Here is a 24,030-nt window from a genome sequence, read left to right on the forward strand (position 1 = left end):
CCCCCGTGCTTTTAGTCATTCTAAGCACAAATTGCTGATTCTCTGGCTGAAGGGATAATCCTAGTAAGTGCCTTGGCGGGGCGGGGGGGGGGGTCCCTATGCTAGGCCAGCAGGGTTTGGTGCCCTTCAACACCCTGAAATGTTTGTCAATGCCCCAAGTGGGTCCCTGGCCTCTGAATCATTCCATCCCCAACCTTTTCACCCTCTCTGCTCATTGCTAGCACTTTGGTCTGGTGCTCATAGAGTCATCATTTATTTTCTGACTGGATGCCTAGCTGCCACTTCTTACCCTGAGCCCAAGACCTGTCCAAGAAAGCTAGAAGGCCACCTTAACCTTTTTGCCTTGCTTTTGGTCACTTTTAGCTTGATAGGGCAAGATCATTTGAGGAAGCCAGCTTTGTGCATGGCACCTAGAAGGATGAAATTGGGCCTTGTCTGCAACAGCACCTAGAATGCCTAATATCAGACAGTAAAGGACATCCTGGTCTCATGGTTGAAGCAGTGGTCTCAGTTAAGGGTCACAGAAACCTGGCTCAGATAAAGGTATCTAGAGGGTCATTAAATTTAACACCTGGCATTTGGGGGTGTGTGGCTGGCTCAGTCCATAGAGCATGCGACTCTTGATGTCAGGGTCATGAGTTCAAGTGCCATGTTGGGCATAGAGCTTAATTTAAAAAAAAAGACCTGGGAGTTGACTCAGTTTAAAATTCATTTCTGGGGGTGCCTGGGTGGCTCAGTCGGTCGAGCATCTGACTTCAGCTCAGGTCATGATCTCACAGTTTGTGAGTTTGAGCACCACGACAGGATCATTGCTGTCACCATGGAGCCTGCGCGTCCCTCATTTGCATTCTCTCAAAAATAAAAAACGTTAAAAAGAAAATAGTTTCTGGCTCTTTCCATGGCAGCAGAGCTCTTGCAATCAGTCAATGTTCCTAAAACCCGCCAGACTTTCTGCAAGAAGTATGGCAAGCACCAACCCCACAGAGTTGTACACAGTACAAGAAAGGCAAAGATTCTCTGTTAAGCCCAGGGAAAGCAGCGTTATGACAGGAAGCAGAGTGGTTATGGTGGGCACACTAAACTGATTTTCTAGCAAAAGCATAAGATTACAAAGACGATTGTGCCAAGGGTTGGATGTATTGAGCCCAATAGCAGATCTAAGAAAATGCTGGCTATTGGGGCGCCTGGGTGGCTCGGTCGGTTGGGGTTCGACTTCGGCTCAGGTCATGATCTCATGGACCATGAGTTCGAGCCCTGCGTCGGGCTCTGTGCTGACAGCTTGGAGCCTGGAGCCTGTTTCAGATTCTCTGTCTCCCTCTCTCTCTGCCCCTCCCCTGTTCATGCTCTGCCTCTCTCTGTCTCAAAAATAAATAAATGTTAAAAAAGAAAAAATTAAAAAAAAAAATCAAAGTGATCTTTAAAAAAAAAAAAAGGAAAGAAAATGCTGGCTATTAAGAAATGCAAGCATTTTGAACTGGGAGGAAATAAGAGAAAGGGCCAAATGATCCAGTTCTAAGGTTTATATTTGGTTATATTATGAAGACCATAACATCTTGAGGTTATGTTAAATAATAAAAATCAGTTTCTGCAGAGGAGCCTGGCTGGCTGACTTGGTCAGTAGAACATGTGACTCTTGAACTAAAGGTGTGAGTTCAAGCCCCATGCTGGCTGTAGAGCTTACTTTAGAAAAATTTTTGGGGGGTGCCTGGGTGGCTCAGTCGGTTAAGGGTGGGTCTTTGGCTCAGGTCATGATCTCCTGATCTGTGGGTCATGATCTCACGGGGTTTGTGCCCCCCATCGGGCTCTGTGCTGACAGCTGGGAGCCTGGAGCCTGCTTTGAGTTCTGTGTTGCTCTCTCTCTGCCCTTCCCCCCTGCTCACACTCTTTCTCGAAATAAACATTTAAAAAAATATAAAAAAAATTAAAATCAGTTTCTGCAAATATCACCAAGACTTGTGGACATGACCGAGGTCCTCTGGTTGTCCACATGGTGAGTGACAAGGACCCCCAACACCACATGGCAACTTTTCCATTCACACAGGACATAGAGCTTCTCTGAGGTCCCTCACCTCACTCACCTCTTATTAAGGGCTTTGGGCATCAGCATATGTCTTAGAAGGCTTAGCATTACAGTTATGTGAGAAACTTCTCTTCAACCACAGAAGCTGTGCTCTTTATGTTCCCCACCAGAGAGTGCTCCCATCTTTATGGAGCCTTTGGTATCCAGAATGTTCAGAACGTCAACTGTTGTGCCCATTTTCCTCTTCAGCAACTCCTTGGCAGCTCTGAGCACTGTTGGTCTGGCCCACTAAGAGTATGCAGCCAAACTGTAGGAAACCGGCAGGACGCTGTTCCTTTGGCCCGGATGATGTGGAGCACGGAACGCAGCAGCTTAAGCGTGCGCTTGAGGTGCTTGCTGTCCAAGACCCCACGTATCAAATTCTCGCGGTGTGGGGCTTTCGCTGCTGCCGGACTAACCTGGAGGCCGTCCATGGGCTTCACGAAGCCACGAACTGCTGGCGTCCCCTTCTGCTATCTCGAGGGCGGCAAATCATCCTTTATAGTTGCGGGAGGGAGTACCCTACCTGTCAGCATCGATCAGGATGAGGGGAAAGGACTTAAAGGCAGTTCCCAACTTTAGGTGATTTGACCAAGGAGAGCAATGACGGTTGTGCCGTCTACCTGGCCAAAAAAAAGGGCCACGGCAACACGGAGAACTACAACTTGAGGACCAGGTCCCTGGGATGCACTACACCCACGATACCTGCAGCCTGCCGGGACTTTACGCGTCTTAGCGCCACTTCCGGCCCCGCCCCAAAGGCGGAAGCGGAATCTGGGCCACTCCTCCCGGCACGTGAAAGGGTTTTGGGATTACCGGTGCACTCTTAGGCGGTCCGGATTCCTCTGGTGCATGGACCGCACGTGTGAGGAGAGGCCTGTGGAGGATGAGAACGACGAGGAAGACCCCAACTCCACGGAAGCCCCAATCCGCATCCGGGACACTCCGGAAGACATCGTGCTGGAAGCTCCAGCCAGTGGGCTGGCGTTCCATCCGACCCGCAACTTTCTGGCGGCGGGGGACGTGGATGGGGACGTGTACGTGTAAGTGCTGGGCAGGGCTGGGGGCTGCCGGATCTGGAAGCTTCCCAGGGATAGAGGTGGGACGAGGAGAGAAAAGTTGCAGGGAGACAAGTTTTAGAAGACTGAAGTGGTCTTATTCGTTCAACAGCATTTGGTTTTAAACCAGTTAGTTACCTGACCCTGAAACAGGCGCAATGCGGTCCCCCCACTTTGCTTCTTGCCTGTTTTAATCTTTCAAAAACACAAAACCCACCACCTCTTTCTTGATTAAAACCCTTCAATAGTTTACCTTGTTTTTAGGATTAGGTCCAAACTCCTTAATCTGGCTTTTAAAGTCGTGACCACCTGGCCCTCGCTTACTTCCCCCTTTACTGTGTTTTATTCATCCTCTTATCTTTTAAATGTACCTGTTTATTAATCGTTATTGCAGGCACACACATAAAATGCTGGTTGCAGCTCATTAATGGGTCATGAGTGGAGTTTAAGGAACACTTTTCTGTATTCTGTAGTCCGTTTTGTTCTCCGTTATATCTCCTGCTTCTAGACAAGGGTAGGTGCTCAATACGTGTTTGATTTTGAAGGAGAAGTAGGGTGGAAGCAGTGAAAAGCCACTGAAGGTTTTAGCCAGAAGAGTTGTGCTGTCAGATTTACTTAATGAATTTAAACCTCAGCCTCCTCATTAGCTTCAGTCACCTTGGGCAAGTTAATTTCCATATTTTCGTGTTCAAAAATAGGAATAATAATAGAGGCTTACCTCTGAGATATTGCATGTTTGGCTCCAGACCATTGCAATAAAGTGAGTCATAGGAATTTTTGGGTTTCCCAGTGCATGTAAGTTAAGTTTACGATAGTGTAGTCTATTAAATGTGCATTAGCATTATGTCTAAAAAACAATATACATACCTTAATTAAAAAATATTTGATTGCTAAAAAATACTAACTATAATCTGAGTCATAATCACGATCACAGATCATTATAACAAATATCATGAAAAACTTTGGAATTTTGCAAGAATTACCAAAATGTGACACAGAGACACACAGTAAGCAAATGCTATTGAAAAATGGCATGGATAGACATACATACCAGAGAGTCGCTGCAGACCTTCAGTTTGTAAAAAATGCAGTATCTTTGAGGCACAATGAAAGGAGGTATGTCTGTACTTATGTTGCAGAGTGTCAGGTGTATATACTACAGCACCGAAGTTCAACAAATGTGGGTTCTGTTCTACTGCCTTTCATACTTCATGCCATACGCTTGGGAGTACCTCTGGACTTCCACCTTTACTCACACCCTCATTGCGTCAGGTTTTTCTCCTCTTCTCTGCTCCCAGCCACTGCCTTTTGGCAGGTTTCTGACTTCTCCCATGACCATTCCAAAGAGGTTCCTTTTCCCATAGGACTAAATTAATAATCCTGCTTGGCCTATGGTCTCAAGTCTAGTCTAACTCATTTTTCCGGATTCAGCCATTCCACTCCTGCCAGTGGAACCCACCTCATTCCTTGTCTCTACCCTAGAAGAGACCTTGATATGTGCCTCCAGTATCTGCAAGGTGAATTGCTTTACATGACCCAACTCATTTCGTAACCTTAGCTTTCCAGGGCTCTCATCTTTAAGGCACTGGGACAGAGCAAACAATAAGCAGATACAGTTCTGCTCATCTGAAACTCACTGGCAAGCACTTAGTCGTTGGTCCTTTTTGAAGATCTGCTCTGAGGTAGGCACTGGTAATACACTGTGGACAAGTATTTGCCTCAAAGCTGAGCTTTCAGTCTTGTGTTTCTCTGCTCCACCTCCATTTTGATCCTACCTCCTTTTCATCATGTGGACATGTGGCCACAGTGTCCTGTAATCAGTTGTTACCTGGGGTACAAGACCCCTGTCTTGTTGATTTTTACATTTCCAGCTCCTGGGGCTCTTCTGACTTCAGTAAATATCTCATGCTCTCCATAGTGGTCCAGATCTAGTATTTCCTGAAGCTGGGGCTTCGCTTTGTAATGATGTTGTGGGGTCAGCTTACAAAATCCTGAGCAAATACACTTTGAATTAACGTATATTGAATTAAAGACAGAACATTTGAAGCTCACTGAAAGCGGAAAAATGGGATGGTGAGCTCTTTGGGTTTGGTGGTGTGCAAGTGTGAGTTCCTAGGTACGTTGGAAGGTTGAGTAGTCTTTATGTTCCATGCTGCCAAGATCTGGGGTCATTCAATCTCCTCCCCCCTCCACCCCCAGTTTTTCCTACTCCTGCCAAGAGGGAGAAACCAAGGAGCTCTGGTCTTCAGGTCACCACCTCAAATCCTGTCGAGCCGTGGTCTTCTCTGAAGATGGGCAGAGTGAGTATTGGGGAAGGCAGCCAGGGATACGGTGGCGAGGGATCAGTGAGCAGCACCATGACCTGGGCACTTTTTCCCCCAGAACTTGTTACTGTCTCCAAGGACAAAGCCATCCACGTTCTAGATGTGGAGCAGGGCCAACTGGAAAGACGCATAACCAAGGCTCATGGGTAAGGGGAGCTAATTGTGTGTTGAGGTCAAGGTTAAGGTGGTTAAGTCCCTACTGGAACAAAAATGGCTCAAGAAGCTCTGTACCTCTAGTGCCCCCATCAACAGTCTTCTGCTGGTAGATGAGCATGTCCTGGCCACTGGGGATGACACAGGTGGCATCCGGCTCTGGGACCAGCGGAAGGAGGGCCCCTTAATGGATATGCGGCAGCACGAGGAGTATATTGCTGACATGACTCTGGACCCAGCTAAGAAGCTGCTGCTGACAGCCAGGTACAGCCTCAGAGCTGCTTCCCCTTCCCTGTTAAATGTCTCCCTCACTGGGAGCTTTGGCCAAGCCTGCTGCTCTGCTCTCTCTACAGTGGGGATGGCTGCCTTGGTGTCTTCAACATCAGGCGACGCCGGTTTGAACTGCTCTCAGAGCCTCAGTCTGGAGACCTGACCTCTGTCACCCTCATGAAAGTACAGATGGGTATGAGGGTTTGGGATTATGCTAGCAATCTGGTCTGAAGGAGTGCCACAGACATGTTTTTCTCCATTTCCCTACAGTATGGAAAGAAGGTGGCCTGTGGCTCCAGTGAAGGTACTATATATCTCTTCAACTGGAACGGCTTTGGGGCCACAAGTGATCGGTTTGCCCTAAGAGCTGAGTCTATTGACTGCATGGTTCCAGTCACGGAGAGCCTGCTGTGCACTGGCTCCACTGATGGAATCATCAGGTGAGAGAAACTGGAGAGTCCTAAGATCACATGAGGGTCAGACCCAACCAGCCAGGGCCCAACACTCTTTTCTTTCTGCCCAGGGCTGTCAATATCCTTCCAAACCGAGTGGTGGGCACTGTGGGCCAGCATGCTGGAGAGCCTGTGGAGAAGCTGGCCCTTTCTCACTGTGGCTGCTTCCTGGCCAGCAGTGGCCATGACCAGCGCCTTAAGTTTTGGAACATGGCCGAGCTGCGGACTGTGGTAGTGGATGACTACCGCCAGCGGAAGAAAAAGGGAGGGCCCCTCCGGGCCCTAAGCAGTAAGGCTTGGAGCACAGATGACTTCTTTGCAGGACTGAGGGAGGAAGAAGACTCCACAGCTCAGAAGGAAGGGGAGGAGAGTGAGGATGAAAGTGATTGAAGGGATGAGGTCAATCTCAAGATGGGTCCTCCCTGGGGAAGTCTTGCTTCCTGGGCTGGATACCAGAGAGGCTATTTATTTATAATACTCTTGTGCAGCGCACAAGATGCATAGCTAGAGATGCAGGACCGAGGGCGCTCGTGACAAAGCACTTGCCCTGTAGCGGCTACTCACTCTACCAGTGTAAGAGAAGCCCGCAGCTGGGGCAAGACAGCACGGACACAGGTGTACACCAACCAGGGGTTTAATATAAATACAACCAGCATAGAAAAACCCAACATCACACACCAGAATGTAAAGTACTGGGGACATAAAGCATATTTCTGAATCTTTGGCTCAGCCAGCCCCCAAATAAAATCAACAAAAATGACAAATCAACAAAATAAGAAGTGAGATTCATATTAAGCTGTGGGAGGAGGAGGAAGGTTTGTGTATGTATCACACAGAACGGCCAAGGAATACCAAAGGGCCAAGGTTAGTCCCTGGGCTGGGAGGGGCATGGCAAGGTCCCTCACCACAACTTAGCCAAACCAGAGCTGTCCCAGGTGTACTGGGGCCCTGCCCCAAAGGGGAGGCTGTGTCAGAGGTAGGGCAGAGCCCATGTTCCTCCCCCTGTGAAATCCGATGGTGGCTGCCCAGGCCTGCTGGGCTGGGGACTGACACAGGCTCTGTCAACTCGTTTGGGCTGCCTGTGAAGAGGACATGGTCACTGCTTAACCACGGTACCTGCCTTAGCCCCACCAGTCGGTAGAAGACTGGCTCTAGAGGCACTCAGTGCCTCTAGCAACCTTGCAGACACAGCATCCTTAGCCATCTCATGCCCATTCTGCACATCTGGGGCCAGCACAACCCAGATGAGGCCACTGAAGGGCACTGGATGCCCAGGGATCACCACCTGGTACCAGAAGCGGTGCCAGCCAGCAGGGCCCATGCCCAAACACTTGGTGAGGAACACAGGGCTGCCCAGCTTCATCCGCTGGCACAACAGCTGCAGGGCACCCCGAGCCCCTTGGGACTCTAACTTGTCCCTGGCCAGGGCCAACCAACTGCCCTCTGGCTGTAGGCACTGCAGGGAGGGGCCCACCAGCTGCTGGCGGAGTCGCTGCTTCAGATCTGGCTTGAGCCACTCCACGGCCACCTGCTCTCCACAGAGGCGTGATTGCCCTGCAGAAAAAAGGCAGAGACAAGGGCAGGTCGAACCCCTGGATCCTGAGCCCCCAAGCCCTATCAACACAAGCCTGTTTAATTTCTAGCCTCCCCATTTCCTGGTAGTGTAACCTTGAGCAACTTCTCCAGGCTTCATTGTGTTTCTTTGTAAAGGGGGTGTAGTAACTGCTATCTCCTAAATTCCTTGTTGGAATGCTGGTTGATGCAGGCTTTGTCTACCTTATAACCATCATAATAGCTAACCTTTACTGCGAATATCTGCCAAGAATCAGGGAATGTGCTAAGTGCCACCTAATTCTCAAAACAGCCTGAGGAAGGAAGTTCTACAGTAGATAAAAGGTAGACTCGGTAGGACTACCTTGGGCGAATCAATCTCAAAACTGTCTCTTTTCATATCTAAAGAGGAAGATCAGTCTGTGTCACTGGGATGCTGATTAAGTTACAAGATAATGCCTGGAAAACTTTAAAGTTACCATAGATGGTACCTGGTAGGTAGCACAAACGGAAATTTAAAAATCTCAGGTTAAATAGCATGAGGTCGAAAACTCAGGGATTCTTAACGCTACTATCTTGCTCTTTACCCTATATGCTGACCTGTAAAAGTGCAGGGCATAATGTGTTTGGCCCCAACCAGCGGCCCCCCCCACCGCCTAGCTCCCATACCTTCCACTAGGGCTTTTTTGGCCATGGCGGCGGCGCGGTGCGAGTTGAACTTCAGCAGCGCAATTTGCGCGGGCGCGGGCCCAGGGCTGGGCATCAGCAGCGCCTCCTGCAGGCCGGGACCCAGGGGCTGCAGCGCGAGCAGCAACGCGCGGCGACTCAGCCCCGGAGGCAGCCCGTCCACACTCAGCTCGCACTTCTCAGTACTGCGGCACACGAGCAGCGGGCAGGAGGGCCGCAGCGGGTGGTTGTGCAGCGTGGCGATGGCGGCCTGGGCGCCGCGCCGCGAACTGTAGCGGGCGTAGGCGAAGCCACGGTTTAGGCCGCTGAAGGTCATCATCAGGCGGAACTCGTAGAGCCGGCCCACGCGCTGGAACAGTGGGATCAGCTGGTGCTCGTACACGTCTTGGGGCAGCCGCCCGATAAACACCTCTGAGCCGGCCGGCGGCGGGCTGCCCACCCAGCCTGGGGGAAGTGGGTGGGAAAGGGGCACCGTCAACCTACCGCATGGTTCCAGGTTCGAACCCAGGAACCCAGCCCGAGAGAGCCCATGTGCAAACATCTGTGAAATGGGCGCAACACTCGCACCCCGACTCGTAGGCATAACTAGGCACCCGAACTAACAACGGGGCTAGCACAGAGTAGGTGCACCTTAAGACCCGCACCCTCCCTCGAGGGGGCGGACGGGCGGGGTAGGTGGAGAGCTACGGACAAGTTTTCTCAGCTTCTTGGGTGAAAGGGGTGCAACGGGTTAGAGGTTTCTGACTGCACAGCCCCGGGATAGAACACCCCCCCCCCCGCCCCCAAGAGGGTGCCAGCCGGGACCGTCAAGGATTTTGTAGGGTGGGACTACCGTACCTGGGGGTGGCCCGCCATACTTCCTCTGCCCGTTCACCTGCACCAGGCGGATGCCCGTCTCCCTGACCCATGCCTCCAAAGCTGCCTTGTTTTCCGGATTCACCCTCTCACACCACAGCTGAAGGGGAAAGGGCTGGTTGGAATGGCGGATCACCGCGCCGCCGCCACCTCGCCTGTGGAGCTGCAGCCCAAGGAGTCCCCACTCCCAGCGCTGGTGGCGCTTGTCGACCCCACCTCGCTAACCACCTTACCTCACATTCCCGCTTGGACTGCATGGCTATCCCGCCAGCTACTCTGTACTCGCTTTATAACCTCCTCCCCCCTGTCTGCCTCTGGAAGCTTCCCTACCCCTCCACCCCCCAAGCTCTCATTGGCTCTGAACACGACCCCGCCTCCCAAGGGGGTGGGTGTATCCACTGCACGTGCGCTGCGGAAACCTACCCGCAGGTGAAAGCTAGGAACCTTAGCGGCTGGATGTGCTGGCAGTCTCACCTCCTAGGGCATGGATGTGCGCTGGCTGGCGGCACCCTTCACCCTGGGGAAGAGCTCGTGGCGCCTAATGTAAGTTCTTCTCCCCATTTTACACCGCTTAAGTGGTTGAAACGGGAGGCCCAGGCTCCCACAGGGAAAGGCAGGGCTAAGCAATAGTGACACAGGCAGGCTCCAGTGGTTGAGTCATTTTATTGGACCTTTGACTGTTGGCTGTGGAGAGCATTCCCTCCATTTGGTTAGCATCCTGCAGGGGAGACCTTAGGATGGGTCCCTGTAGTGCAGACTGGACTAAACCCCCAGGACCTCCTATGAAAAACGGTGTAATACCTGACCATTTTGGCCTGTAATTACCAATAAAATAATGATAATAAAAAGTCTGTGTTCTGACCATTGTTCAGGTCTTCTTGCTGGAACAGAAATGTGCAAAGCTGCTGATGTACATAGGCAGAGTTCTGTCTTAGCTTCAAATAGTGCCAGTCCCACTTTCTCCTGATAATGTGCTCAACTCAGCAGATGCAAAGGGCCGGGCTTGTTCTCCTTTTGATTTCTTCCACAAGGTCTTCTCTTCGGACATCCACCTGGCCAGAATGAGGTAAAAAGGTGGTATGAGCATCTTTGACTCCACTACTCCTGAGGGCCCACTCCTTCCTCTGGCCATCAGGCTTGGGTCAGCTGGATAAGGAAGGCAGGCAAACACCTCAGACAGACAGTGCTCCTTGGGGGGAGCCAGAGACATGGTATAGATGGAGATGGGATTCCTCCCCTACTATGACAACAGTTAACAGGTTAAGTCCATTCTGAGTAAGTACTAATGGGAATGCAAGGGTTTTGCTCAGGTCTTGAATGGGCATTGGTCTGCCAAAATGGCATACATTCCCTGTCCCTCAGCCTTCCTGCCCACCTACCTACCTCTTCCCTACTGGCCACCGAACGAAGCTTGATGACCCCATCCTTGAGCTCCTGCTCACCAATGATGGCCACCAGTGGGATGCCTGCCTCCTCACAGTACTGCAGCTGGTTCAGCAACTTTGGGTTCTTCTTGTAGAGCAGCTCTGCCTGCAGGGGACCAGGGCAGATGATGAGAGCCGGCTTCTATTGTCCTCAGGGACAACCTCCTTGGGGCCCAAGTGCTTAGCTCTACTCCCAAGAAGTCACTATGGATGAGCTTTTACTTAGTCTGTGCCCAGCACTCCCAAGTTTGTTGCCTCCCTGGGGCTTGCCTCCTCTACCTTGATCCCAGCATCCCAGAGCTCCGAAACGAGTTTTAGTCTTTCCTCCAGCAGCCTCTTCTGTGCGGATGCCACAAGCACCTGTGTTTCTGTGGTCCGTACTTTTTCCTCCAAAGCCTGGGGAAGGGGCAGATAAAAGTCACAGAGCTGGGCTACCCTTTAGTACTTTCAAGAAGCAAACAGAACAGGCTGTTTATTGTTAGGATTCTGAGAGACCAGGCCCAACTCTGGGAGCTTCATTAACACAGGGGCCCAGTCTTCTCTAGCAATTGGGCATAAGGTAGTGTTTAGAAGATGTAGAAAGGAACTGACTGGCTTGTACATATGACTTGCCAGAATAGATAATGTAGGGCAAGAGTAAAGGTAGTTTACATACAGTAACTTCAAACTTGTCTCCTTTTAGTACCTTAAGTGTTCACAAGAACATTCACACAGAAGTAACACTGTGAGCTCACCTAGTTCTAATTCTCACTTACTATGTGCCCAGTCAAGAGACTGTCCCTCTTGTACTTCGGCCATAGGGCCCAACCCAGGGTGTGGGTGGTTGGGGGGAAAGGGAGAATGCTGCTGCTGTGCCTTGTCTTTTTCTTTTTCTTTTTTTTTTTAATGTTTATTTTTGAGACAGAGATACCGAGTGTGAGCAGGGGAGGGTCAGACAGGGGAGGGGAGACACAGAATCTGAAGTAGGGTCCAGGCTCTGAGCTGTCAGCACAGAGCCCAATGTGGGGCTCGAACTCATGAACTGCAAGATCATGACCTGAGCTGAAGTTGGATACTTAACCAACCGAGCCACCCAGGCACCCTGTGCCTTGTCTTTTTCTAGAAAACTATTTTCATAGTTCTTACAACATCAGATGACTACTGGAACAGTGATCTCAACTGGGAAACATGGGTGGTTTCCATTCCAGAGAAAAGGATGGGAGCAGTGGGAAGGTTACTGCCAGAGCATTTCCCAGGGGAATGCAAACAGCCAGTTAAGAGCAGCAGCAAAGGAGTGCTTGAGGCCCTGAGGGTCTTCCCTTGATTCTAGCGGCCAGAGAGTCAAGATAGCCACCTGGGGAATCCCAAGGTCTCAGACACATGCTTACCACTTGGAGACAGTATCAGAGTGGTTAGGAGTAAGACTTTGGAGTTATACTGCCTGGATTCAAACTGTGACTCTGCTGCTTAAAAGTTTCACAACCTTGGGCAAATTATGATCTATAATGCTTTAGTTTCCTTGCCTAGAAAATGTAAATAATAAAAATAGCTACTCTCAGAGGGCTGTGTAAGAATTTTACTAGATAATGCACAAAAAGCACCAAGCACAGTACCTAGCAGAGGAGTAAAATATTAACTGTTCTGTATTCTGAAGAAGATCTGGATCTTTGGATATACCAGACATGACTCCTGACAGCCCTGAGGGAAGTAGGGACCCAGAGCAAAGAATTCTGTGAAGAAAGAATGATCAGATATCCATAAAACTGGCCTCTAGTGGGGTGGGAATGTGTGAAGGACAGCAACCACCTTTTCTCCAGCTCTTTGCAAAGATGCTCCTTGCCCAAAACAGTACTACTTGCCCCTTTCAAGATCAAAGAAGATAGCTCATGTGCCACCAACTGCCCAGACTGCTTCTACCCTCCCCCAGGACTTACCTCTAGCCTCTGCTCCACAATGGAGAAGATCCGCTCCACCCCAATGCTGAGCCCCACACATGGCACCTTGCGTCCTTTAGGGTCAAACATGCCTACCAGCCCATCATAGCGTCCTCCAGCAGCCACACTGCCCACACCCAGGGGCTCTTCCCCTGGCCGGACTGGGGTCTGTAGCAGCACCGCCTCATAGATCACCCCAGTATAGTAGTCTAGCCCTCGAGCAAGGCTCAGGTCGAAGGAGATCTGTGGGGACAAGATCATGGTCAATACCAGATGAGAATCAATTATCTGAAACCCCAGAGCTCAGCTAAGGTGTCCACCCCCAACCTGACTCACCTTGTCAGCAATGCCAAACAGGGTCAAATATTCAAACAACAGTTTTAGGTCTTCCAGGCCCTCCAAGGCCTGTTTGTTTTGGGACAGTTTAGGATCCTGGAGCAGCTGTTCCACCAGGGATACCCCACCTGGGGAGATATATTTGTAAGCCAACTGACTGACAAGAGGAAAAAGGTAGAGGATTTACCTTTTTGCCTGACCTACACACGTATGTGTGCGTATACACACAGACACAGACACACACGCACACACACACGCACACACATAGAAGATTTTAAGCCAGATAGATGGCTTTTGGAGAGGCAGGGTTTGTGCCTCACCATGCTGCTGGACGTAGTCCCCAATGTGGTCAGCTACCTCGGGTGTGAGGCCCTTCTCTCCCACCATCTCATTCTTTACTTCCTCCCAGGATACCTAGGCAGACAGAAACCAGTAAGGGACCCTTAAGTAGCTTATCCACTGCAGAGCAAGTGTGGGCCATTCTGAGGGGGCATTTCTGGAGCAGAAGTTGCCTTTCAACCTAGATTCTGGGGCTAATCTTCTGAGGAGCATAGAGGCAGACCCCCCTCTCTCCTGATCTTGTTTTACATTTCTCAGAGCAGGGTGGGATCTGAGAAAAGAGGAGTGAAGTGTTTGGGTCATTACCTTGTCCAGCTTGTCCACTGAGGAGCAGATGGTACGGAACTTGCTATCAGGAACACCACAGATGGCAAACATCCCATCTAGGATGCGCCGATCATTGACCTGCAGGGACCCAAGGCATAGTGAGGAGACAATCTCTTTACGTGACATGAGCCTCAACAGTCTCGGTCACTTGGGCTACTGGTCTTTCTGCACAAGAATCTTCTCCTGTGAGAGGCTAAGCCCAATTCTGCCTTCCCAGACCCATTCAATTCTTACCTTGACCAGGAAGTCACCTATCTGAAGTGAACTCAGGATCTCACACATGATCTTCAGGCACTCTGCATCAGGGATCATGGGATCAAATTGTCCAGCAATGTCAAAGTCCTGCAGGGAGAAAGTAGCTACAGGTCCCCAGGGGTTTAACCTTCTTTTTAAAAAATTTTTTTAATGTTTGTTTATTTTTGAGAGAGAGAGAGAGCATGAGCAGGGGAGGGGCTGAGAGAGAGGGAGACACAAAATCTGAAGCAGGCTCCAGGCTCTAAGCTATCAGCATAGAACCCAATGCAGCATTCAAACTCATGAACTGTGAGATCAGACCTGAGCTGAAGTCAGATGCTCAACTGACTGAGCCACTCAGGTGTCCCAGGGATTTAACCTTCTTAAGTGATGGTTTGGAGGGGGGACTCCTGGGGGCTCTGCTCTCTCTTTATGAAGGCCTGTTTGCACTCATGCACAGACCACTTTCTTCATTATCTGTGTGCTCAGCAGCCCAGAGGAAACTCCCAGCATTCTTGAGTCTCTTACTGGTTTGGATTCCTTTTCATCTACATTCCTCAATTATCTCACTCACTCACTTTGACTTATTTCCTCCTAACACCGTGGAGGCAAATATATGGCCTTAATCCTTAGTCATTTTCTCTATTTATTCTGAAGCTTTGCCACCACCCTGGATGATCTGAATGATACGTCAAATCGTTTCCTCATCCTTTGCTGTGATTTGATCACTTTGGTTTAATATAAAGAGTACTGGACCAAAAGTTCTACTCCCGACTTTGGCTTTCTTATCCCTATGATCTCTTCATCCTGCTGAGTCTCAAGTTTACTCCTATGTAGAATGGGGAGAATAATTCCTACTCTCTAAATGAAAATATTAAAGAAATCTAAAGGTTAGCATTAGCTGGAACTTCCAGTTTGTTCAGTACACCATGAGTAGTCAGTAGATTCTACTAAGTTGAGGACTTAGTAGAGGGAGGACCAAGTTACCCATCATGCCCCACATACTCACACACTGGTAGAATTCCCGGTATCGGCCACGGGTCATGGCTGGGTTATCTCGCCGATATACTTTTGCTATGTGGTAGCGTTTAATGTTGGTCAGTTTATTCATTGCTAAATATCGAGCAAAAGGAACCTGATAACAGTTAAGGAGAAAGCCCCCTCCTCTCACAGTGTGGCAGTTGATTATCACCACCAACAGAAGCGGGGGTCTAATCTCTGTGTGAGTAAAACCACCCTCTGTAAGATAAAGTGCATTTCTGAAAGTCAAAAAGAATCAACTTTGTTACTACAAGGGGCAGCAGAAGTCTCAAAAAAGATTAAGGTTCTTTCTCTTTGGTTAGCGTCTCCCTTGGGCTATGCTGAACATGGGAAGGTGCTGGGCAGATTGGCCAGAGAGTAGAAAATCTCTGTGTAGGATTTCTGAGCAGATGATTCTCTGACATAGCTTGGAGATAAAGGAAACATTCTGTTGGTCAACTGAGGAGAACTTTGTCCACTGGACATGGCAGGGGAGAGATATTCTAGAGCCAAGGGATTAATCACTGAGTTGGAACTGGTTCCTGACATATCGTGGAGGTCTCACTCAGGATTCACAAGACTTTTAAGGCTATGTTCTGTTTAGCCAAAGTCCCATTCCTGGTTTAAACAAGTAACTTCCCTGATCGCCACAAGCATCATATTTAATCCCATCTATGTCTAGCTATCCCCATACCTGAGGTTAGAAATTAGCCTCAGCCCAATGAGAACCAATTGATCCAAAGTACCAAGAGCCCAGGTTTAGAAAGATACAGTGAGGTCATAGCGAAGGGACAATAGCTCTCCACCTTGGTCCTTCAGGTCATAGATAAGCTTAGAGTCTTCTCCATACTTTCCAGTCAGTGTTTCCTGGAGAAAATATAAAGAAATGTGGTCATGATGATAAATCTAACAAATTTATTTTTAATTTTAATTTTTTTACACAGTGTAGCAGGGGAAAGCAGCAGAGAGAGAGAGAGAGAGAGAGAGAGAGCGAGCGAGCATGAGTGCAATGGGGCTAAGAGAGGGACAGAGAATTCCAAGCAGGCTCTGTGTTGTTAGTGCAGAGTCCAACAAGGGGCTTGAACTCACAAACCACAAAATCATGACCTCAGCTGAGATAAAGAATTGGATGCTCAACCAGCTGAGCCACCCAGGTGCCGAGATAGAGAAAGGGAGAGAGAGAGAATCTTTAGCAGGCTCCATGCTCAGCACAGAGCCTGACGTGGGGCTTGAACTCATGAATCTCAAGATCATGAACTGAACCGAAATCAAGAGTTGGACGCTCAACCTACTGAGCCACCCAGGTGCCACAAATATAATAATTTAAAAAGAAATATTAAAACAAAAACCCACCATCCTAACATGACCAATTTCAACTTGTCTGTGCTTCTGCTCTCTATCCCAATGCTTATGTATTTGATGTTAATTATAATCAAAAGGAAATATCAATTTCGTTTTCTGCTTATCACATTTCCATTTTGTGACAGAGCTGAAGGGTTTTTTTTTTAATGTTAATTTATTTTTGCGAGAGAGAGAGAGAGAGGGAAAGAGAAAGAGCATGAATGGTGGAGGGGCAGAGAGAGTGAGGGACAGAGGATCCCAAGCATGCTCAGCAATGACAGCAGTGATCCCGATGTGGGGCTCAAACCCATGAACTGTGAAATCATGACCTGAGCCAAAGACAGACACTCAACCGACTGAGCCACACAGGCACCCCTGAAGTATTATTTTTAAAAGCTGCATAATACTTCAGTGAGAAGCAGCTCTGTATTTCCTTCCTTTCTAGTGTTCTACTGTTAATTGTTTAGGTCATTCCAATTAAAAAAAAGTTCCCTAACATTTCAATAAATATAGTTCAGTATATAGTGTTTTCTTTTGAATATATAGTTTTTTGAGGCTTAACTTCTAAGAGCGGGTTATTAGATCAACACACTTAAATGTTTCTATGATGCCTGAGGTTTGAGCAATGTCAAAAGACAAAACTGAAGTAGTTCTTGCCATGTGATGCTTTCAGTAAGGTGATAACATATTTCACCTACCAGAATGGCAAAGTTTTAAAAGCCTGAAAATTCCCAGTGTATAGAAACAGAAACACTCATATAGTGATTGGTGTTATGGGCTGAACTGTGTCCTCTTCAAAGTTCATATATTGAAATCCTATCCCCCAGTAACCTCAGAATGTGTCTCTACTTGGAGATAGGGTCTTTGAAGAGGTAGTTAAGCTAAAATGATGTCATTAGGGTAGGCCCTAATCCAATATAACTAATGTCTTTATAAAAAATAGGAAAATTGGACACAGAAGATGATGTGACGACATGGGACAAAGACACCATCTACAAGTCAAGGAGGGAGGTCTAAAACAGGCCCTTCCCTCCTCACCCTGAGAAAGAACCAACCCTGCTGATATCTTATCTTGGACTTCTAGACTCCTGACATTAAATTTGTTAAGTAACCCAGTCTATGGCACTTTATTGTGGGAGCCCTAGGAAATGAATACAATTGGTAAACATAAATGAGTACAACTTTTTGACACGGTAATTCCATTTCTACGAATTTGCCCTGCAGATGAATGCCCACCAGTACCAGATATTGTTCTAAGCACTGAATACACATCAGTGAACTAGTCAAAGGTAATCTGTGCCCTCATGGATCTTCCACACTAATGAGAAGAGATGGACAGTACACTAATGCAAAGTAACCAACGAACAGATACTTTCAGTTAGTGATAGCTGTTCTAATGGAAATAAAACAGGTCCTGTGATAGACAAGGGCTACTTTAGACAAGATAGTTGGAGAGGACCATTTGAAAAATGGCATTTGAGTTTATATCTGAAATTAAAATCTTTCATCTCTAATCTGAAATTAAAATCCAAGAGTTAGGGGAAAGGGAGTTCAGGAAGAGAGAAGAAAAAGTACAAGGGCCCTGAGATAGAAACATATTTAGAATGTTGCAGGAATAGAATGAAGACCAGAGTAGCATAGTAGCCAAGGGGAAGAACAGCAAGGGAAGAGATGGAAAAGGTAGGCAAATGGCCAGATCATGTAGGGCCTCGTAAGCAGGAACAGACTTTGGATTTTGTGATAAATATAATGGGAGTCACTGGGTTTTAACCAGGAAGCAATTTGTTTTTTTGTTTTTTTTTTTAAGTTTATTTTTGAGAAAGAGAGAGAGAGAAAGAGAGAGAGAGAGAGAGAGAGAATGCACGTGAGGAGGAGGGGCAGAGAGAGAGGGAAAGAATCCCAAATAGGCTCCGCACTGCCAGCATGGAGTCTGACTCAGGGCTCGAACTCACAAACCACAAGATCATGACCTGAGCCAAAACCACGTGTCAGTTGCTTAACCGACTAAGCCACCCAGGCACCCTGCAATGTTTTTTTTTAATAGTAAAGAACTAGAAACATTCTCAGGGTACATTAACAGGAAACTAGTTGCATATTTATACTTTATATGTATGGTCTGTGTGTATTTCAAAACATCCCAAGTAGACGTACCAGGGAATTCACTGTAAATAGGATCATAACAAATTCCACTAAAGAGAAGGGCTCTCTTTTGTAAGCCACCAGCCATTTACCAAGGTAAATAAAAGCAGGGCCTCTCCTTCAAGACCAAGCCTGTCTCCTTTCTCGCTGGAGAAAATATTGGTCTTTGTCCACAACAGTAGAGACACCCTTTGGGCCCTCACTGTCTCTTTATCTTCTTAGCTGTTTGTATATCCACTCTTCCACCACACAATTTCTCCTCACCCATCCCTCACCTTCAGTTCAAACACAGGTGTATCAATTACTTCTGCACCATGACGCTTGAAGCAGCTGATGATTACATCGAACACCTTCTCCCGAATGGCCATCTGCCGGGGACTGTAGTCTCTTGTACCCTTGGGAATTGAAATCAGCCACAGAATCAGGGATGGGATTTAAAAACAGAGAACATTAAGGCTTAGAAATATAAAAGCATGACCTCAATGATAACGAAGGCAAACAATGTCCCAAACTTAGATTTTCCTACAGGCTACTGAGTTCTAAAGCAAGCACAAACAATTCCCTATTAATTATCCCCATTTGCTATCACCCCTCTAAATTCCATCCCCTTTTTAGCTTGGTTCTACTTTCTAGAACGCTATTTTCTGAGAAGTTTTCCTAAAACCTTTTCATGTGACACCAGAACATTTCCCTAATAGAAAATACCTACCTGATGACATGTATATAACCAAATGAAACTGGCTTAGCTAGTTAAATTCCAAATTTTATAAGTAATGTTTTTCCCCAACATAATTTAAAAAAAAAATCTAATAAGTATTATTTCTTCTCTCATTTGTTTCTAATAGCCCTTGATATAGGTGGGGCAAAATTATGGTTGAATTACAGGATATTGAGAAGTTAAATCATTACAGCAGTTCTGTGGTGGTCAGGACTAGAATGCCATTCTTTCAGGTCAGAGCTTCTATTCTGGGCATCTATACTCTATTCTCAAGTCTTTGGTCTTAGGACCTCTTTAAACTCTTACCACTTCTTAAGGACCCCAAAGTGAATTATACCTATCAACATTTATTATATTAGAAATTAAAACTATGAGGGGCGCCTGGGGGGTTCAGTCGGTTAAGTGTCTGATTTCGGCTCAGGTCATGATCTCACAGTTCATGAGTTTGAGCCCCGCGTCCAGCTCTGTGCTGACAGCTTGAAGCTGGAGACTACTTCATATTGTCTGTCTTCTTTCTCTCTGCCCCTCTGCTGCTCACGCTCCGTCTCTCGCAAAAAATAAATAAATGTTAACAAAAAATTGAAAAAAAAAGAAATTTTAGGAAAATGTAACTACTTTCCAAAACAAAACAAAACAAAAACTGGTGAAAAGTGTGATGCTGATTCACATTTTTGCAAGTCTTTAATGTCTGGCTTAACAGAAGACAGCTGTATTCTCATACATACTTTATGCATTTAATTTTGTTGTGATATGTTGTTCTGGTTGCGTAAAGAAAACCTAGCCTTACAAAGATGTGTGACTGTAAAAGAAAGAATATTTTAATAAACTTTTCAGCTAACTGTAGATATTTTTCTTAAACTATACCAAAATCCAACAAATGGTGGTTTCTTAAAGACTGGTTGCAATGTGGATTCTGAAACTTCATTGATTACTTTTCATACTATTACATTAAAATCCATTATTTATATATAGTACCCAGAATTTATAGTGACAGAAAGTAGAACAGTGGTTACCTGGGGCTAGAGGAATGGTAGAGTGGAGAGTTACTGCTTACTGGGTACAGAATGTCAGTATGGGATGATGAAAAGATTCTGGGGAAGAATGGTGGTGATAGTTGCAAAACAATGTGAATCTACCTAATGCCACTGAACTGTACACTTAAAAATGGTTAAAATGGCAAATTTTGTGTTACATATATTTTACCATAATTTAAAAAATACTTATTGCTCCATGTTGTACTTAAAAAAATTTTTTTTAACATTTATTAATTTTTGAGAGACACAGAGACAAAGCATGAGTGGGGAAGGGGCAGAGTGAGAGGGAGAAACAAAATCCGAAAGAGGCTCCAGGCTCTGAGCTGTCAGCACAGAGCCCGATGCGGGGCTTAAATTCACGAACCGCGAGATCTTGACCTGAGCCGAAGTTGGATGCTTAACTGACTAAGCCACCCAGGTGCCCCAGCTCCATGTTGTACTTTAAATGGAGCTTTTACCCATGCATGATTTTATAACATCATACATTGGTCATGAGGAAAATACTGGTTCATTGATAAATTATACAGATCTTCCAAATATTTACACACTGCATTATACAATATCAGAAAACACATTTGTTAATAGCAACACAGATCTCGAGAGGAAAGTCTTACTGTATTGGGAAGCTGTCTAGTTCATGGTGGAAGATACAAGTTTCCTAAAACCCTTTCACTTGAGTGCTTGAATTTTATCACCAGCAGAAATATGGTCAGATATCTTCCTTGAGGTGACAAAGCTCACTTCATTCATTTTCATGAAAATGTCTGCCAAATACCCAAATCTTAAAAACAAAAGTTTGTGTTTCGGTTTTTCTCTCAAATAAAAAAGGTGTTATGTGAAAAAAGTACCTAGTCCAGCTTAAAACTCATACAAGGGTGTGTTTTTCCTACCTTAGAATGCAGAAGTGCTCTATGTATACTTCCCATTTCATGACGCAGAATACAAAAAAAGAGTGTACTCAAGGGTTGATATTCAATAAAATGAGTAATTTCTCAGTTAAGTTCAGCTCAGGTCATGATCTTGTGGTTCGTGAGTTCAAACCCCACGATGGGCTCCATGCTGACAGCTCAGAGCCGGGAGCCTGCTTCAGATTCTGTGTCTCCCTCTCTCTCTGCACCTCCCCTGCCCATGTTCTGTCTCTCTCTGTCTCAAAAAATAAACATTAAAAAAATTTTTTTAAAATAATTTTGAGGGGCGCCTGGGTGGCGCAGTCGGTTAAGCGTCCGACTTCAGCCAGGTCACCATCTCGCGGTCCGTGAGTTCGAGCCCTGCGTCGGGCTCTGGGCTGATGGCTCAGAGCCTGGAGCTTTCCGATTCTGGGTCTCCCTCTCTCTCTGCCCCTCCCCCGTTCATGCTCTGTCTCTCTCTGTCCCAAAAATAAATAAAAATGTTGAAAAAAAAAATTTAAATAATTTTGACCACAAAAACCTCTTGAAAGAGTCCTGTCCCCATAATACTGAATTTTCTATTAATATAAATCACACTTCAGTGTTTCAACAAAGTGGATATTAACTCTCCAATATAGTCTCACTTTCTTTTAAAAGAGTATAGACATTTTCAAACACATATTATAGTGAATAGTATAATAGACCACCATGTATCTATTACCCAGCTTCAATAACCATCAGCATCTGTTAATATTATCTAAGCCCCAACATTTTTTTTTTTCTGGAGTATTTTAAAGTAAATCCAGACATCATACCAGTTTGTCCATAAATATTTCAGTATGATTCTGTAATGTACACGGTTAAAAAAAAAAAAGCCAAAACACTACGTTTATTAAACCAAGGAAACAAACTGCAACCCTTTAATATTATCTAATACTCCAGCTATGTTTAATTTTCTCCAATTGCCTCAAGAATATTTTTTTATAATTGGCTTGTTCTAATGAGATTCTAAATGAAGCCCATGCATTGTGTTTGTTGTCTCTTGTCTGCTTGATCTACAAAAGTTTCCTTTCCTTTTTTAAAGAAGTGTCATTTCTTTGTTGAGGAAACTGAATCACTTGTCCTAAAGAACTTTTCATATTCTAGATTTTATTAACAATATATTCAACGTGTCACTTAACATATTCCTCCATCTCCCTTATTTCTGGTAAACTGGTAGTTAGGTCAGAAGACCTGATTGGATTCAGGTTCAATTTTTCTTGGCAAGAATACTTTATAGGTGGTGCTGTGTACTTCTTATTGCATCACATCAGGAGCAACATAATATCTGGCTGTCCTACTTTTAGCGATGTTAAGACTGATTGTTAGATTTAAGTAAGGCCAGCCTGAATGATCACAAATTCCCCATTAATCTTCACCAAATAGTTTGAATAACTATTGATTATCACTGCTCTGTGATTTTACATTGTCTCTTTAACCGCTGAAATGAGTTGTGTGTGGAAAGGAATAGCTCAGTGAATTTAGGAGCCTAAAGAATTAACCTTAAAAGGTGACATCTCAACACAAGGAAGACCCCTCTCCTTTGGAATTCAATTTCACATATGTTTATTAAATATCTATTCAGTTCCAGACACCTAGTCTCAGCCTCTCAGAGTAAATAAACCATGGTAAATAGTTGTGCTTACAGAACTTAGAAAGAGTGTGGCCTCTGAACTGAAATCCTTGAGGCTGGGCTAGTAATCCACAACCTCATTCCATTCCACTGTACTTTCCCGCTGTATTTGGTTCTACTCATACGGGTCTTTTTCTAGTTCCTGGAAACTACTAGGGTTCTTTTCTCCTTCAGGATTTCCATACTCCTCTAGCTACCTCCCATTTATGTGTTATGTCAGTTAGTATATCACTTCTTCAGGGATGCTTTTTCAGACTCTAGTTCTCTCTTATTTTTCTCAGAGAATTCTTGTTATTTCTTTATGTCATTTATCACAATTTAAAATTACATATTCAAGAGTGGGATTATTTGTCCTAAGTCTGTTTCCTTCAGTAGAATGTAAGCTCCATGAGGACAGGCTGTATTGTTCACCATGGTATACTCTCACTACTTCCTACAATGCTTGGCACATAGTAGGCACTCAACAAATATTTGCTGAATGAAAGGAGTAGCAGTAGCTGGCATACTCCCCTAGGCAACCAGCTGGCCTAGTTTCTGCCATCCCTTTGCTATCCCAGAATGACTCAGGCTCCAATTCAGCCCACCACCCAGAGCAACTGTTCAGGGAAACAAGCACATCCACCATTGGGAGGGGAATTAAGGGCCCTCCCAGAGCCTCTGAAAAGAAATTATATTTACCTTGGGGGTCTTGAGCACAAACTTCTGTTTCCCTTCATCAGGGCCCAGCTGTGCCTTCAGTTTTAGTAGTTTTGCCACTTCCTCCTCAATCTGTGGGGGTAAAGCACGGGCTGGTCTATCACTCTGACACTCCCTTCCCTCTTCAGCCATTCATTCAGTATCCCTCCCTCATCAGAATCTAGCTCTCCAGGCCCAGCTTTCCTTCCCTCGTCCTACCCCGGCCACCTCCCCAACCAGGCCCTGCTCCTCTCTACCAGTCCGGTCTCTTTTCCCACATCTTTTTCCTCTATGCAGACCACCCAGCTCTATGTCCTCCCTGGCCCTAATTTGGCTTCTCCCCGCCACCTGGGTCGCACCTGCTCAGCGCTGGCCTTCTGCTGCTTGAGGCCCCGCACGCGCTCTCCCTGAAGTCGCACTAGCTCTTCCAGTGCTGCACGTTCTGCCATACTTAACGCCAACTAGCGCTGACTGCTGTCTAGATCTTCTGGGCTTTCCGCAGCCTCAACTCGGATAACTTCCGGCTATCGAGTCACTGGCCCACACGCCTAGAGAGCCTCCG

At 46.4% G+C, this 24,030-nt stretch overlaps 3 protein-coding genes across 6 annotated transcripts; 1 reads left to right on the forward strand and 2 right to left on the reverse strand.

The window, feature by feature from the left end:
* Positions 1 to 2,812: 2,812 nt before the first annotated feature.
* On the forward strand, positions 2,813 to 10,271 carry WDR55 (WD repeat domain 55). The gene is made up of 7 exons (XM_015063771.3): positions 2,813 to 3,102; positions 5,317 to 5,417; positions 5,500 to 5,587; positions 5,679 to 5,858; positions 5,948 to 6,047; positions 6,135 to 6,304; positions 6,388 to 10,271. The coding sequence occupies exons 1-7, from the start codon at positions 2,912 to 2,914 to the stop codon at positions 6,704 to 6,706; spliced, it is 1,149 nt and encodes a 382-aa protein (XP_014919257.2). The 5' UTR covers positions 2,813 to 2,911; the 3' UTR covers positions 6,707 to 10,271.
* DND1 (DND microRNA-mediated repression inhibitor 1) lies at positions 6,935 to 9,735 on the reverse strand. Its single transcript, XM_053222019.1, has 4 exons — positions 9,643 to 9,735; positions 9,392 to 9,509; positions 8,537 to 8,998; positions 6,935 to 7,870 (listed from the first exon to the last, which is right to left on the reverse strand). The coding sequence occupies exons 1-4, from the start codon at positions 9,664 to 9,666 to the stop codon at positions 7,413 to 7,415; spliced, it is 1,062 nt and encodes a 353-aa protein (XP_053077994.1). The 5' UTR covers positions 9,667 to 9,735; the 3' UTR covers positions 6,935 to 7,412.
* On the reverse strand, positions 10,054 to 23,990 carry HARS1 (histidyl-tRNA synthetase 1). Of its 4 annotated transcripts, none has more exons than XM_015063748.3 (13): positions 23,828 to 23,990; positions 23,472 to 23,561; positions 18,758 to 18,877; positions 15,774 to 15,869; positions 14,992 to 15,117; positions 13,983 to 14,090; positions 13,728 to 13,826; positions 13,403 to 13,496; positions 13,083 to 13,210; positions 12,843 to 12,989; positions 11,113 to 11,229; positions 10,793 to 10,939; positions 10,054 to 10,461 (listed from the first exon to the last, which is right to left on the reverse strand). In XM_015063748.3, the coding sequence occupies exons 1-13, from the start codon at positions 23,915 to 23,917 to the stop codon at positions 10,390 to 10,392; spliced, it is 1,434 nt and encodes a 477-aa protein (XP_014919234.1). In that variant the 5' UTR covers positions 23,918 to 23,990; the 3' UTR covers positions 10,054 to 10,389. The 4 variants fall into 4 exon arrangements, with proteins under 4 accessions (XP_014919234.1, XP_014919224.1, XP_014919217.1 ...); XM_015063738.3 differs by having other exon boundaries at positions 10,852 to 10,939; positions 12,747 to 12,989; XM_015063731.3 differs by having other exon boundaries at positions 12,747 to 12,989; positions 23,828 to 23,989.
* Between the last annotated feature and the right edge of the window lie 40 nt (positions 23,991 to 24,030).

Source organism: Acinonyx jubatus, chromosome A1 (genome assembly GCF_027475565.1).
Source record: "Acinonyx jubatus isolate Ajub_Pintada_27869175 chromosome A1, VMU_Ajub_asm_v1.0, whole genome shotgun sequence".
Classification (NCBI taxonomy): domain Eukaryota; kingdom Metazoa; phylum Chordata; class Mammalia; order Carnivora; family Felidae; genus Acinonyx; species Acinonyx jubatus.

What these genes read in the sequence shown, in the direction of transcription:
- HARS1 (XM_015063731.3), bottom strand. Translation starts at nt 23,917, where the DNA reads ATGGCAGAACGTGCAGCACTGGAAGAGCTAGTGCGACTTCAGGGAGAG. An exon ending in AGAAGGCCAGCGCTGAGCAG is followed by an intron (nt 23,562 to 23,827) that starts GTGCGACCCAGG and finishes TTACCCCCACAG; the next exon opens with ATTGAGGAGGAAGTGGCAAA. An exon ending in TGTTTGGCATTGCTGACAAG is followed by an intron (nt 12,990 to 13,082) that starts GTGAGTCAGGTT and finishes TTGTCCCCACAG; the next exon opens with ATCTCCTTCGACCTGAGCCT.
- WDR55 (XM_015063771.3), top strand. Translation starts at nt 2,912, where the DNA reads ATGGACCGCACGTGTGAGGAGAGGCCTGTGGAGGATGAGAACGACGAG. An exon ending in CCTCTGTCACCCTCATGAAA is followed by an intron (nt 6,048 to 6,134) that starts GTACAGATGGGT and finishes ATTTCCCTACAG; the next exon opens with TATGGAAAGAAGGTGGCCTG. An exon ending in TCCACTGATGGAATCATCAG is followed by an intron (nt 6,305 to 6,387) that starts GTGAGAGAAACT and finishes CTTTCTGCCCAG; the next exon opens with GGCTGTCAATATCCTTCCAA.
- DND1 (XM_053222019.1), bottom strand. Translation starts at nt 9,666, where the DNA reads ATGCAGTCCAAGCGGGAATGTGAG. An exon ending in GTATGGCGGGCCACCCCCAG is followed by an intron (nt 8,999 to 9,391) that starts GTACGGTAGTCC and finishes CACTTCCCCCAG; the next exon opens with GCTGGGTGGGCAGCCCGCCG. An exon ending in CAAAAAAGCCCTAGTGGAAG is followed by an intron (nt 7,871 to 8,536) that starts GTATGGGAGCTA and finishes TTTTTTCTGCAG; the next exon opens with GGCAATCACGCCTCTGTGGA.